The sequence below is a fragment of the Chenopodium album genome, chromosome 16 (assembly GCF_948465745.1).
Source record: "Chenopodium album chromosome 16, dcCheAlbu1.1, whole genome shotgun sequence".
In the NCBI taxonomy this organism is placed as follows: Eukaryota; Viridiplantae; Streptophyta; class Magnoliopsida; order Caryophyllales; family Amaranthaceae; genus Chenopodium; species Chenopodium album.
Window position 1 is genome coordinate 46,795,440 of NC_137849.1, and position 12,580 is coordinate 46,808,019.

At 42.6% G+C, this 12,580-nt stretch overlaps 2 protein-coding genes across 2 annotated transcripts; both read left to right on the forward strand.

Moving 5' to 3' along the window:
• Positions 1–3,011: 3,011 nt before the first annotated feature.
• LOC145584433 (cytochrome P450 704C1-like) lies at positions 3,012–5,690 on the forward strand. Its single transcript, XM_081641275.1, has 3 exons — positions 3,012–3,179; positions 5,112–5,402; positions 5,502–5,690. Exons 1-3 carry the CDS (start codon positions 3,012–3,014, stop codon positions 5,688–5,690), a joined length of 648 nt encoding a protein of 215 aa, XP_081497401.1.
• A 5,561-nt stretch (positions 5,691–11,251) lies between these two features.
• LOC145584435 (cytochrome P450 704C1-like) lies at positions 11,252–12,044 on the forward strand. Its single transcript, XM_081641276.1, has 3 exons — positions 11,252–11,311; positions 11,552–11,755; positions 11,862–12,044. The coding sequence occupies exons 1-3, from the start codon at positions 11,252–11,254 to the stop codon at positions 12,042–12,044; spliced, it is 447 nt and encodes a 148-aa protein (XP_081497402.1).
• Positions 12,045–12,580: the final 536 nt, after the last annotated feature.

The window sequence follows — 12,580 nt, forward strand, 5'->3', positions numbered from 1 at the left end:
TCTTGTTTCTTGATGATTACAGCAAATTCTTATGGACATTCCCTATTGCAAAAAAATCCGAAGTCAAACATTTGTTTCAATCTTTTCATAAAATTGTCCAAACTCAATTTGAACGTAACATTAAGACCTTTCAATGTGATAATGGCACCGAGTATGTTAATGGCACTCTTAAAACTTTTTTTGATAACCTTGGCATGCTCTATCGTCTCTCTTGTCCTCACACTTCTCCTCAAAATGGTAAAGCTGAACGGCACATAAAATCCATAAATAATATCATTCGGACCCTTCTTGCCCATGCATCATTGCCCCTTTCCTTTTGGCACCATGCTCTAGCCATGGCTACCTATCTTCTAAACATCTTGCCAACTAAAGTCTTAGGTTATAAATCTCCAACACAAGTTTAATACCAACGTGATCCAATTTATTCGGCATTACGAGTCTTTGGTTGTCTTTGTTTTCCTCTCTTCCCTTCCACCACTATAAATAAATTGCAAGAACGGTCCACTCCTTGTGTCTATCTTGGCCCCGCGCCAAATCATAGGGGCTCGAAGTGATATAATTTGTCAAATGGAAAAATCATTATTTGTAGGCATGTGAAATTTATTGAAAACGAATTTCCGTTCTCAAAATTCCACACACCGAAGATAGATGATTATGATTTCTTGGATTCTTCTCCACTAAATCAACTTCAACATTTGCGCACCACTCAACCCATTCCAGTCCAGCCCACGTTCCAGCCTGGTCCAACTCCAGTTCCGCCCCCTTCTCCCACTTCTGGACCGTCCAACTCGGCCTAGCACTCTCCTACTTCTCCCACTTCTGGACCGAGTCTTACGTCCAGCCCAACTCCTTCTCTTTCCCCTGTCACACTTACACGGGTGGGCTCACCTCAGACCGAGGCCCAACATACTCCACTCCTCAACCCACCACTGTTTGACAACCCCATCCTTTCTTCCTCACGAAGTGAGGATACTTCTGCCACCACCAGCAGTCACGCCCCACCTTCCTGCCCCACCTCTGCCACCAGTCAGCCGGCCACCGCACCTCACCCTATGACCACTAGAGCTAAGGACGGTATTATTAAACCTAACCCAAAGTATTTTTCCAACCTAAACACAATGACCACTACTACCATCTCTCCTATACCAAAGGACCCGGTTAGTGCTATTCGTGACCTTAATTGGAAAAATGCAATGTTAGATGAATATAATGCTCTTATTGATAATCATACATGGGATTTGGTTCCTCGCCCTCCTAATGTCAATGTTATTCGTTCTATGTGGATATTTCGTCATAAACGAAATTCTGATGGTTCTTTTGAGCGGTATAAGGCTCGTCTTGTGGCTGATGGTAAGACTCAGCAGCAGGGTGTTGATTGTGATGAGACTTTTAGTCCGGTTGTCAAACCGGCTACTATTCGTACTGTTCTTAGCATTGCTATTTCTCACTCTTGGCCGATCCATCAGTTGGATGTCAAGAATGCTTTTCTACATGGTAAGCTCAATGAAACAGTTTATATGCATCAGCCCATGGGTTTTCGTGACAAAAGTCACCCTGATCATGTGTGTCTTCTGCGAGGCTCCCTCTATGGTCTCAAACAGGCTCCTCGGGCTTGGTATCAGCGGTTTGCAGATTTTGTCACCACTATTGGATTTACTAACAGTAAATCTGACACTTCTCTGTTTATTCTTAGAGCGGAGATCCGTTTCATATTGAATCACAACCATTTTCCCTCTTAGGAAAGGGCTCGTTCCGGGGAACTACTACGGACGAAAAGAAGGGGAGACCTTACTTTCACTTTTTACAGGGATCTGATACTTGCTTATATTCTGTTATATGTTGATGATATCATTCTTACTGCATCTTCAGACCGTCTACGGACGCATATTATGGGTCGTTTGAGCTCTGAGTTTGCGATGAAGGACTTAGGTCCTTTGAGTTTCTTTTTGGGCATTGTTGTGACTCGTAATGCTAATGGTATGTTTTTGTCTCATTGACAAGGCAGGCATGTCTAACTGTAGTCCTTGTCCCACACCTGTTGACACGAAGTCTAAACTTAGTGCTTCTCATGATGCTCCATATGAGGATCCTACTAAGTACAGGAGCCTTGCTGGTGCTCTTCAGTATCTGACTTTTACCCGACCTGACATTTCATATGCGGTACAACAGGTGTGTCTTCACATGCATGATCCGCGCAATGCGCATATGGGAACTCTGAAGCGTATTATACGCTATTTGCAGGGCACTTTGTCTCACGGTTTGCATTTGTATAAGTCTTCTATTACCAAGTTGGTTGCTTATACTGATGCGGATTGGGGGGGATGCCCCGACACCAGGCGATCTACTTCAGGTTATTGTGTGTTCTTAGGTGATAATTTGATTTCCTGGTCTTCTAAACGGCAGCCTACATTGTCTAAATCTAGTGCAGAGGCCGAGTATCGTGGGGTTGCCAATGTAGTATCTGATTCTTGTTGGATCAGGAATTTGTTGCTAGAGCTCTATTTTCCTATTCGAAAAGCAACGATTGTTTATTGTGACAATGTGAGTGCAATCTACCTTTCAGGGAATCCGGTGCAACACCAGCGCACTAAACACATTGAGATGGACATACATTTTGTCCACGAAAAGGTCGCTAAAGGCGAGGTACGAGTCCTACATGTCCCTTCTCGTTATCAGATTGCAGATATTTTTACGAAGGGTCTTCCACGGGTTTTATTTGATGATTTTCGTGCCAGTCTTAGCGTTCGTGATGCTCCCGCTACGACTGCGGGGGAGTGTTAGAATATATGGAAATATATTCTTGTTAATATTGTATATAATTAGTTTGGTAATTGTATTTATCTTTGCCTAGTTTATAGCTAGTTAGTTTCCTAGTTTATCTCTTGTAATTGTGTATTTATACTTGGCATTATTCAATGAGAAAGGCAACGATCATAATCTTTCACAAATTGTTTGAAAACAAGCGGTTTCATAAAAATGGAGAGAGAAAATACCACCCAATTGGTGGGACCATGATTCATCACCTCATTAACTTCAAGAAGCTTCATCATTACATGACTCATCTTGCTGCCAAATATAAAACTTACAGAATTATTACGCCGTTTCGAAACGAGATTTACACTTCTGATCCTGCTAATGTTGAGTATATTCTCAAGACCAACTTTGATAACTATGGCAAGGTATTTATCACTATTACCAATTCTTTTTTTTTTGGGATAATTTTGATTTAGCAAAGTATTCTTCTTTTTATTTTTGGATGCTTTTTACTTGGAGTAATTTTTTTTCTTTTTGGGACGATTTTAATTTGGTGATTTTTTTTTTTTTTTTTTAAGGAAACTTTAGTACGGAGTACTGTTTTTGTTCTGTTTGCTTTGTCTAGGGGAAAGTTTTCATCTGGTCGTGGAATCAAACCAATTAGATGTACTCTATTCGTTTTTTAATTTTACGTCTATTTCTTTCAATTATGTGAGTAATAAATAAAAGAAATAGACATATAATATTAAGGACGGATGGAGTACTTTAGAGTGAGAATTTCCCAGCCCTTCTAGCCTTCCTCCCACTCCCAAAGAGGGTACTCCTAGCCCGCTAATTCGGACCGAATGGATTTATGAGTGGTTCCTGCTTGATAAGGGCATGCTAGTTATTACTCTCTTCTCATTTATAATTATTCCGTATAGATTACTCGGTCTTTACCATTTGCCAATAATTGGAGAGTGTCCATCTTGTATATATGCTTTCTTATTGCACTTTATACTTGATATTGTGGTTGAACAACTCTTAATTTGTGGACGTGTGGTGTCACAAGTGTGTACGAACATAAGAGACTGAATGTCTATTATATATTCAGGTGTATTTTATAACAATGCTTGAGAGGACTAATGAAATCGGTGGCCTTTGGTAATTAATTTAGTTTAATGTATGATGTAACTATGTAAGTTGATGATACTAAACCGAATATTTTATAAGAGAAAGAAATTATAAAGTGAACTAAAGTGAAAATAAGTTGAAGAGAACAGACCCTTAGACTATCTCTAATGGTGAGAGTTAAGTGAGTATTTTTAGGAGAGAGAGTATTTTTTGCAATGTATACAAATAAGTTGGTATCTAAACTTAGCAACTCCAAAAGAAAGTTGCTAAGTTTAGATACTCAATTTTGAGTCTCATTTGACAAAAAATGTGGGCTCCTTGTCAATATTCTAATATATTTTGTAATTTATTTAAGTTTACTTTTTTTTTTTTTTTTTTTTTTTTTTTTTTTTTTTTTTTTTTTTTTAATCTTACAATATTTGATATTAAAAAAGAAATGGATTTGGTGGGCCATAAATTGAAAGTGACATTTGTATATTTTAGAGAGTCTCACCGTTGGGAAATTAGACTTCACATGAGTTGCTAAATTGAGAAGTGGGTATGGTATCACCATTTGTGGTAAAAAAACAACTCATTTTGTATTTTAATACTCAAACTTGAGTCTCACGTCTCACCATTGGAGATGGTTTTAGGACTTGTGTTTTTCCCTGATACCACACTGTTTCCGTTTCTGAAACCTGAGCTGTTTTCATGCTACATAGTACATAGATACTTAAATAGGGCTTAGAACATGTAGCAATTTTTATAAATATTGATTTGGAATAGGATTTTTTACAGAATGGTTTTTCCCCCATTGCACAATACAATGTTGGACGGTATAGTTACAAAAAATGAAGGTAAGGGGTCTCAGAGTCCTCAGGGACTTGTGAAAGTCATCTAAACCAGTAGCCAGGCTATATTGCAGAATTTCACTATTGTATAATATTCTTGTAAAAATTACAGGGGGATTACAACTATGGACATCTTAGTGATCTACTGGGTGATGGGATATTTTCGGTGGATGGGGAAAAATGACGCAACCAAAGGAAAGTATCTAGCCATGAGTTCTCTACAAGGGTGTTGAGGGATTACAGCAGCAAGATCTTTCGGACAAATGCTGTTAAACTAGCAAATATAATCGCCGATGCTGCAAGTGCTGACCAAATTATGGACATCCAAGTAAGATGGATGATGTATTAGTAAAGTGTTTTTTCTGATAAGATGAGCTGCTTTTGAAGTATTTAACTAGACAAAGCTTTGTGTAGGACTTATTTATGAAGTCAACATTAGATTCAATTTTCAAAGTTGCATTTGGAGTTGAGCTGGACGGTATGTGCGGCTCAAGTGAAGAAGGGAGGGAGTTCAGCCAGGCTTTTGATGATGCTAGCGCTTTATCCCTGTACCGGTATGTAGACATCCTTTGGCCAATCAAGAAATTTCTCAACATTGGTGCTGAGGCTAGACTAAAGAAAAACATCAAAATCGTAGATGATTTTGTGTACAAATTAATCAGTAACAAAGTGGAGCTAATGAAAAGTCCGCAAAGCAATCTCTCAGTAAGCAATTTATAACTAGTTAAACCTTCTTTAAGTCATATCAGTTTAAGGGATCGGTCATTTATGTGTCCTTTCCATGTGAATTTGTCTGTGGCACAGGAAATTCAGATTAAGAGGGATGATATCTTGTCCAGATTCTTGGAGCTGAGAAACACTGATTCTAAGTATCTGAGAGACATAATTTTGAACTTTGTGATTGCTGGCAAAGTGTCACGGTCCGAGTGTTTTGACACTGGATCGTGCGGCGCGCGCTTGTCTATTGACGACAAGGACGCAAGCCTATCTTAAGGGAGGTTCGTGAGCACACAGCAACATGGACCAAAGGTGTCTTAAAAGGGCACACGATGACAACGAGTGCGGAGTCGGGGCTTGTGACGGCCGATACTTCGAAGCGGGCACAAGCGGAACCGACGAGATGAAAGTGTATCTTGGGTCTCTTGGTTTGGTGGGGATGCTTTAAAACAAGGCAAGCACAATATCTATAAAGGCTTAAACAACACACAAGTCTTAAAGCAATAGCAACGGGGTAGGGAGCTTAGATTCAATAACCATTCGCTTAGAGCTTTATATGGTATTACTAGAGAAATACAAGTGAACGTTGAAATGACAGTAACACAATAATTCTCCCTAGAGCCAAGAAAATAAAAAGAAAGACTTAAGAAACAATACATAAGGGAAAATACAAGGAAAATAAAGGAGAATACATAACTAAGAGGTTGGATTCTAACATCCTCCCCCACCTAAGCTGTCGACGTCCTCGTCGACTTACAAAACATACTCTAGAGATCCTAGCAGCTTCAGTCTTCTGGAGTGGCTCTTGTTCTTGTCCTGATGTTGGCGCGGTAGCTAACGTTGCGGTTGCTGTCTTCGGGATCTGGATGATAAGGTTTGAGACGACTAACGTGGAAGACGGGGTGAATCCTCATCCACGCAGGCGGTTCCACCTTATAAGCATTCTTCCCAATCCGTTTAGTAATACGGATGGGGCCTTCGTATTTCCGAATCAGACGACGATCTCTGCCTCTTAGAAATTTCAACTGTTCTGGTAAGACCTTCACCATCACCATATCCCCAACTGCAAAATCCACCGGCCTTCTGTTTTGATCAGCCCATTTCTTCATCCGACGCGAAGCTCGCTCTAGGTAGGCTTTTGCAATGTCGGTGTTCTGTTTCCACTCTCTTGTAAATTCCCGAGCTTGAGCGCTCCTTCCACCTTCCCAATCAGCCACTGTGTGCGGAAGGAGAGGTTGTTGACCCATGATCAGCTCAAAGGGGCTTTTGTTGGAGGAAGAGCTCCTTTGAGCGTTGAAGCAAAGTTGTGCGACGTCCAAAAGTCTCACCCAATCTTTCTGATTAGCGCTCACAAAGTGACGCAAGTATTCTTCAAGAAGCCCATTGAATCTCTCCGTCTGTCCATCGGATTGAGGGTGGTGGCTTGACGACATGTTGAGATCAGACCCCATCATTTGGAATAGCTCAGACCAAAATATGCTCGTGAATCTGGTATCCCGGTCGCTCACTATGCTCTTCGGCAATCCCTAGTACTTCACAATATGTTTAAAGAAGAGCGACGCCGTTTCTTCTGCTCCACAAGCCTTCTGCATGGGCACGAACGTTGCATATTTGGAGAACCTGTCTATCACCACCATGATAGAAGAGAGCTGGTCCACCTTCGGAAGGCCGCTAATGAAGTCCATTGATACACTCTCCCAAGGTCGAGTGGGAACTGGGAGGGGTTCTAGAAGACCTCCGGGTTTTTGTCTGTCAACCTTGTCTTGCTGGCACACAAGGCAAGTTTTGGTGTAGCTCATCACATCTTCCTTCATTCCTGGCCAGTAGTACCCCATCGCGAGTAGACTGAGGGTTCTCTGCCAGCCTGGGTGTCCCGCCCATAGCGTGTCATGGCATTCCTTCAGCAACATTTTTCTCAATCCTCCTGCTTTAGGGATGAAAAGCTTTGTCCCTTTAGTGAAGATAAGTCCGTCGTCCAACCAGAAGCGTCTAGTCTTCCCTTCTTCAATCAACTTCGTTATGGACTTTGTCATCGGATCATCTGGGAGGTAGGCTCGAACTTGATCTCTCACGGACGTGGCAATGCTGCTCGCATTCATTGGCGCTAGCTTGTATAATGCAGCAAGATCGGCACGCCTACTCAGGGCATCTGCCACTCTGTTGCTGGACCCCGTTCTATAGGTGAACTCCACGTCGAAGTCGGCTAAGGCCTCTTGCCACCGGGCTTGTTTTCCTGTCAACTTGGGTTGGGTGAGAAAGTGACTCGCCGCGGTGTTGTCTGTGCGGACGGTGAACTTTGATCCCAACAAATATTGTCTCCATCCTCTTAGGCAGTGCACAATGGCTAGTAGCTCCTTTTCTTGTGCCGCATACCTCCTCTCAGCGTTATTTAACTTCCTGCTTTCGAATGCTATGGGATGCCCTTCCTGGAGGAGCACTCCTCCTAGAGCAAAATCTGAAGCATCCGTCTCGACCACAAATGGTTTGGTGATGTCTGGAAGGGCAAGGACCGGCTCCTTCACCACTGCTTCTTTCAACTTCTGAAAAGCTTCCTTCTGTGGGCCTGACCATTCCCAACGACTTTCTTTCCTCAATAGATCGGTGAGCGGACTTGCGATCTCTGAGTATCCCTTGATAAATCTTCTATAGTAGTTCGCTAATCCTAGAAAGGATCGCAGTTCGGAGGGGTTCTTGGGATCTTGCCAATCGCGAACAGCACATATCTTCTTCGGGTCCATCCTCAATCGACCCTTCCCCACAAAATGCCCAAGAAACCCGACTTCTTCTTGCGCAAAGGCACACTTTTCTCGCTTCACAAACAGGTGATGTTCTCTCAACTTCTCGAAGACCAATCTGAGGTGCTCGAGGTGCTCTTCAAAAGTCTTGCTGTAAACAACAATGTCATCAAGGTACACAACCACAAACTTATCTAAGTATTCTCGGAATACTTGGTTCATCAGAGTACAGAATGTAGCAGGCGCATTCGTCAATCCGAAGGGCATGACTAGCCATTCGTACGCCCCGTATCTTGTCACACAAGCAGTTTTTGGTTCATCCCCTTCGGCAATGCGAACTTGGTGGTACCCAGACTTCAAGTCTAGCTTGGTGAAATACACTGCATCCCCTAACTGATCGAACAGATCCGCCACCAAAGGAATAGGGTAGTGATTGCGCACCGTAACCTTATTCAATGCTCGGTAGTCGATGCACAATCGAAGACTCCCATCTTGTTTTTTCTGAAAGAGCACAGGGGCCCCGTAAGGAGCCTTTGATGGGCGGATGAAGCCTGACTCGAGCAAGTCCTCTAATTGTCTCCGGAGTTCTGCCAATTACGGGGGAGCCATGCGATAAGGGCTTCGCGCTGGGGGTTTCGCCCCTGGAACCAGCTCAATCTCATGGTCCACCGCTCTTCTAGGTGGGAGAACTTTTGGTAGATCTTTCGGGAGAAGGTCCTGGAATTCTGTTAGAAGCTCAGCAAGGGCAGGAGGAAGGTCTCCGCTTACTTCATCTTCCTTAGCGGACAGAGTTGCGAGAAACGTGGGCTCGTTCCTCTTCAACCCCTTCTCTAATTGCATTGCTGAAAGGAGGGGCCCTTTCGGCCCTTTTCCCGGATTGCAGGTTCTGAGGAGACATGGTTGTTGCCCGGGCACAAGTATAGATCTAAGGTGCGGCATCGGAACTGCCTTACTAGAGCGTAAGAAGTCCATGCCGAGCACCAAGCTGAAGTCATCCATGGGCGCCACGGTAAAGTCCACCTGTCCGCTCCAATCTCCTAGCTTCATTGTCACTCTCTTAGCAACGCCGTGGATTGGTTTGGCAGCCGAATTTACCGCTTTCATACTACCTCCTTCTGGTAGCAGCTTCAACCCCAGTCTTTTTGCCTCCTTTTCTGAAATGAAGTTGTGGGTAGCACCTATATCCACCATGGCTTGAGCTTCCTTGCCATTTACCAACACCTTCACATACATCAACTCAGAGTTTTTAGGTTGGCCTTCAGAGGCCTCTCTTTCCATAGCACACATCATACGAATGGCACCCAATCTTGAATGTTCCCCTTCACTGGGTTTTATCTCATCAGCTTCTTCAACCTCCGCCGCTTCTAAGGACATCGAGGAAAGTTTCTTTTGGAGGTTGTCAATTTCTCCCTTGTGTCGACATTCAAACCACTTGTGCGGTCCCCGACAAAGGATACACGTCAATGGCCTGGCTGCCGAAGATGAACTAGGTGTGCTTCCTTTACTAGAGAAGGAAGAAGCTCCACTCTTCCGAGAGTCTTCTCCCCCACTCCTGTTATATCTATTGTTTGAGTTGTTGGAGCTCACTTGTGAACCATATCCCGAGTTTCTAGGAGGGTTCGGTGTCGGACCACTATTCCCTTTCTTCAAACCTTGCCCTTTCTCTGATGAGTAGTCCATCAACCTTTCAGCTGCGGCGATGGCTCCCGATAAGGTATCAATCTTCTGGCGCCAAATTTCTCTTTGGGCCCATTCCTTCAGACCGCGCACAAAATTAAATAGGCGATCTTCCTCCGACATGTTGTGGATCTCCAACATGCACGCTGAAAATTCTTTGACATACTCCCGAATAGAACCCTTATGCTGTAAAGCGGCGAGCTTGGTGCGAGCAACAAACTCGGTATTCTCGGGATAAAATTGGGCCATAAGCTCTTTCTTTAGATCCTCCCAAGTATCTACCGACGTCCTCTTAGCTTGGATGTCGGCGTACTTGGTGCGCCACCAAAGCTTTGCATCATCCACCAAATACATAGTGGCGGTATCGACTTTTAACTCATTCTCCAACTGACAGACGCGGAAGTATTGCTCCATATCGAAGATGAAGTTATCGACTTCCTTTGAATCTCTCGTGCCATTAAAGGTTCGAGGTTTGGGAGGTTTAATCTTGGCACCTCCACTTCCCCCGAGCCCTCTCTGGGCACGCATTAGGGTTGCACATTTGTCTTATGCTTCATCAGCAACGTTTTGCACGAAGTTAAGCTGCTCCGTTAACCCATCCACTGTTGCTGCAAGCCTCTCCATTTGTTCGGCTTGTTTTATCACAATATCCTCGAGCTTGGGCAACCTTTCTTCGAGCATCGCCCAATGTTCGGACTTGCCTTCAAGCCAAGCAAGTCGTTCCTCAATTGTATATTCATGCATCTCTCCTTCTTCTGCCATATCTGTGGCAAGCTCGGCTCTGATACCAACTGTCACGGTCCGAGTGTTTTGACACTGGATCGTGCGGCGCGCGCTTGTCTATTGACGACAAGGACGCAAGCCTGTCTTAAGGGAGGTTCGTGAGCACACAGCAACACGGACCAAAGGTGTCTTAAAAGGGCACACGATGACAACGAGTGCGGAGTCGGGGCTTGTGACGGCCAATACTTCGAAGCGGGCACAAGCGGAACCGACGAGATGAAAGTGTATCTTGGGTCTCTTGGTTTGGTGGGGATGCTTTAAAACAAGGCAAGCACAATATCTATAAAGGCTTAAACAACACACAAGTCTTAAAGCAATAGCAACGGGGTAGGGAGCTTAGATTCAATAACCATTCGCTCCCTAAAGAGCTTTATATGGTATTACTAGAGAAATACAAGTGAACGTTGAAATGACAGTAACACAATAATTCTCCCTAGAGCCAAGAAAATAAAAAGAAAGACTTAAGAAACAATACATAAGGGAAAATACAAGGAAAATAAAGGAGAATACATAACTAAGAGGTTGGATTCTAACACAAAGACACCACAGCATCTGCACTGTCATGGTTTATTTACATGCTTTGCAAACACCAGAAAATTTTCAGAATTTGCTGTTAGTTTGACTGAAGAATCACTTGAAAGAATGCAGTATCTTCATGCTGCATTGACAGAGACTCTCAGACTCTATCCAGCAGTTCCTGTGGTAATTTTAGTCTCATTCAGAAAATCTTTACCTGTTCTCATAAAAGTCCTACTATCCTTGCTTACGAAAAGAAGAAAATAAATGGTTTTTATTAGACAACGAAGCCTAAACAAACATAATTCTTAGCAAGCTTATATTGTTTGTTCTTCTTTTCTCCTTTTTATGGTTTTGTTTCCTGTTGTAGATGTCATGAAATAGAAGTGAGTACTAAGAATGCTTAATATATTGATATAACCTCAGGATTCGAAGATGTGTTTTTCCGATGATACACTCCCTGATGGTTATAGTGTGAACAAAGGAGACACAGTGGCTTACCAACCCTATGCAATGGGAAGGATGAGTTTTATTTGGGGTGATGATGCAGAGGATTTCCGGCCAGAAAGATGGCTTAGTGAAGACGGCGTCTTCCAGCCAGAGAGTCCGTTCAAGTTCACAGCCTTTCAGGTTGGATTCAACTATTACACGCTAAGCCTTTTAGAGTCACTAAGATTATATTAAAGCCTCAGTTGAAATTCTTAGTCTTGTATTTTTTTTTTCCCGGTATTAACAGGCAGGCCCACGAATTTGCTTGGGTAAGGAATTTGCTTACAGGCAGATGAAGATCTTTTCTGCAGTTCTGTTGAGCAGTTTTATCTTCAAACTCAGTAATGAGAATAGTACAGTGAATTATAGGACAATGATAAACCTTCATATAGATGGTGGTTTACACATTCGTGCTCTTCATCGAGAATAAGTGAGATTAAGGTAAAAGCACCGTCCCATCCCCTCTCAAAAAAAAAAAAAAAAAGTGTATACTACATTCAAAATGTAATGTCAAAATTCAACCGTGAAAGTTTATGTTATTTCTAAGTAAAGATGGTGTATTGTGTATATGTCTCCTACTCAACTAAAATCCTTCTTTTTTAAGGTTAATTACATCTCCACCTTATTCCAGAAAGGTAAAAAATGTTATTTTTATTTGCAAGAGGAAAAGTTTGACTGCATTTTGCTCTGTTAAGTGAGAATTTGAGAAGCCAATAGTTATCAGGCTATCAGCAGCATTACATAGCACATTAGCAGCAGCTATCATCAATCAGCAAATTGGGCAGTATCCATTTGGAATGAAGGTGAATTTGCAGTATCCATTTTGTTTTGGGCAGCAAATTGGCCTCCCGAGTTTTTTGGAACCCTAAGAAGTGCCTCGATGCATAACCTTATTGGACCGAAAATGTTATCTAAAGGCTATGTAATACACAAAATTTGGCCATTATGGAAGATTTAAGCCATATT

Excerpts from the sequence above, each read along its gene's own strand:
- LOC145584435 (XM_081641276.1), top strand. The coding sequence starts at position 11,252 with ATGCAGTATCTTCATGCTGCATTGACAGAGACTCTCAGACTCTATCCA. Across the intron at positions 11,312-11,551 it reads TCTATCCAGCAGTTCCTGTG|GATTCGAAGATGTGTTTTTC; the intron begins GTAATTTTAGTC and ends ATATAACCTCAG. Across the intron at positions 11,756-11,861 it reads TCAAGTTCACAGCCTTTCAG|GCAGGCCCACGAATTTGCTT; the intron begins GTTGGATTCAAC and ends CGGTATTAACAG.
- LOC145584433 (XM_081641275.1), top strand. The coding sequence starts at position 3,012 with ATGATTCATCACCTCATTAACTTCAAGAAGCTTCATCATTACATGACT. Across the intron at positions 3,180-5,111 it reads ACTTTGATAACTATGGCAAG|GACTTATTTATGAAGTCAAC; the intron begins GTATTTATCACT and ends AGCTTTGTGTAG. Across the intron at positions 5,403-5,501 it reads GTCCGCAAAGCAATCTCTCA|GAAATTCAGATTAAGAGGGA; the intron begins GTAAGCAATTTA and ends TCTGTGGCACAG.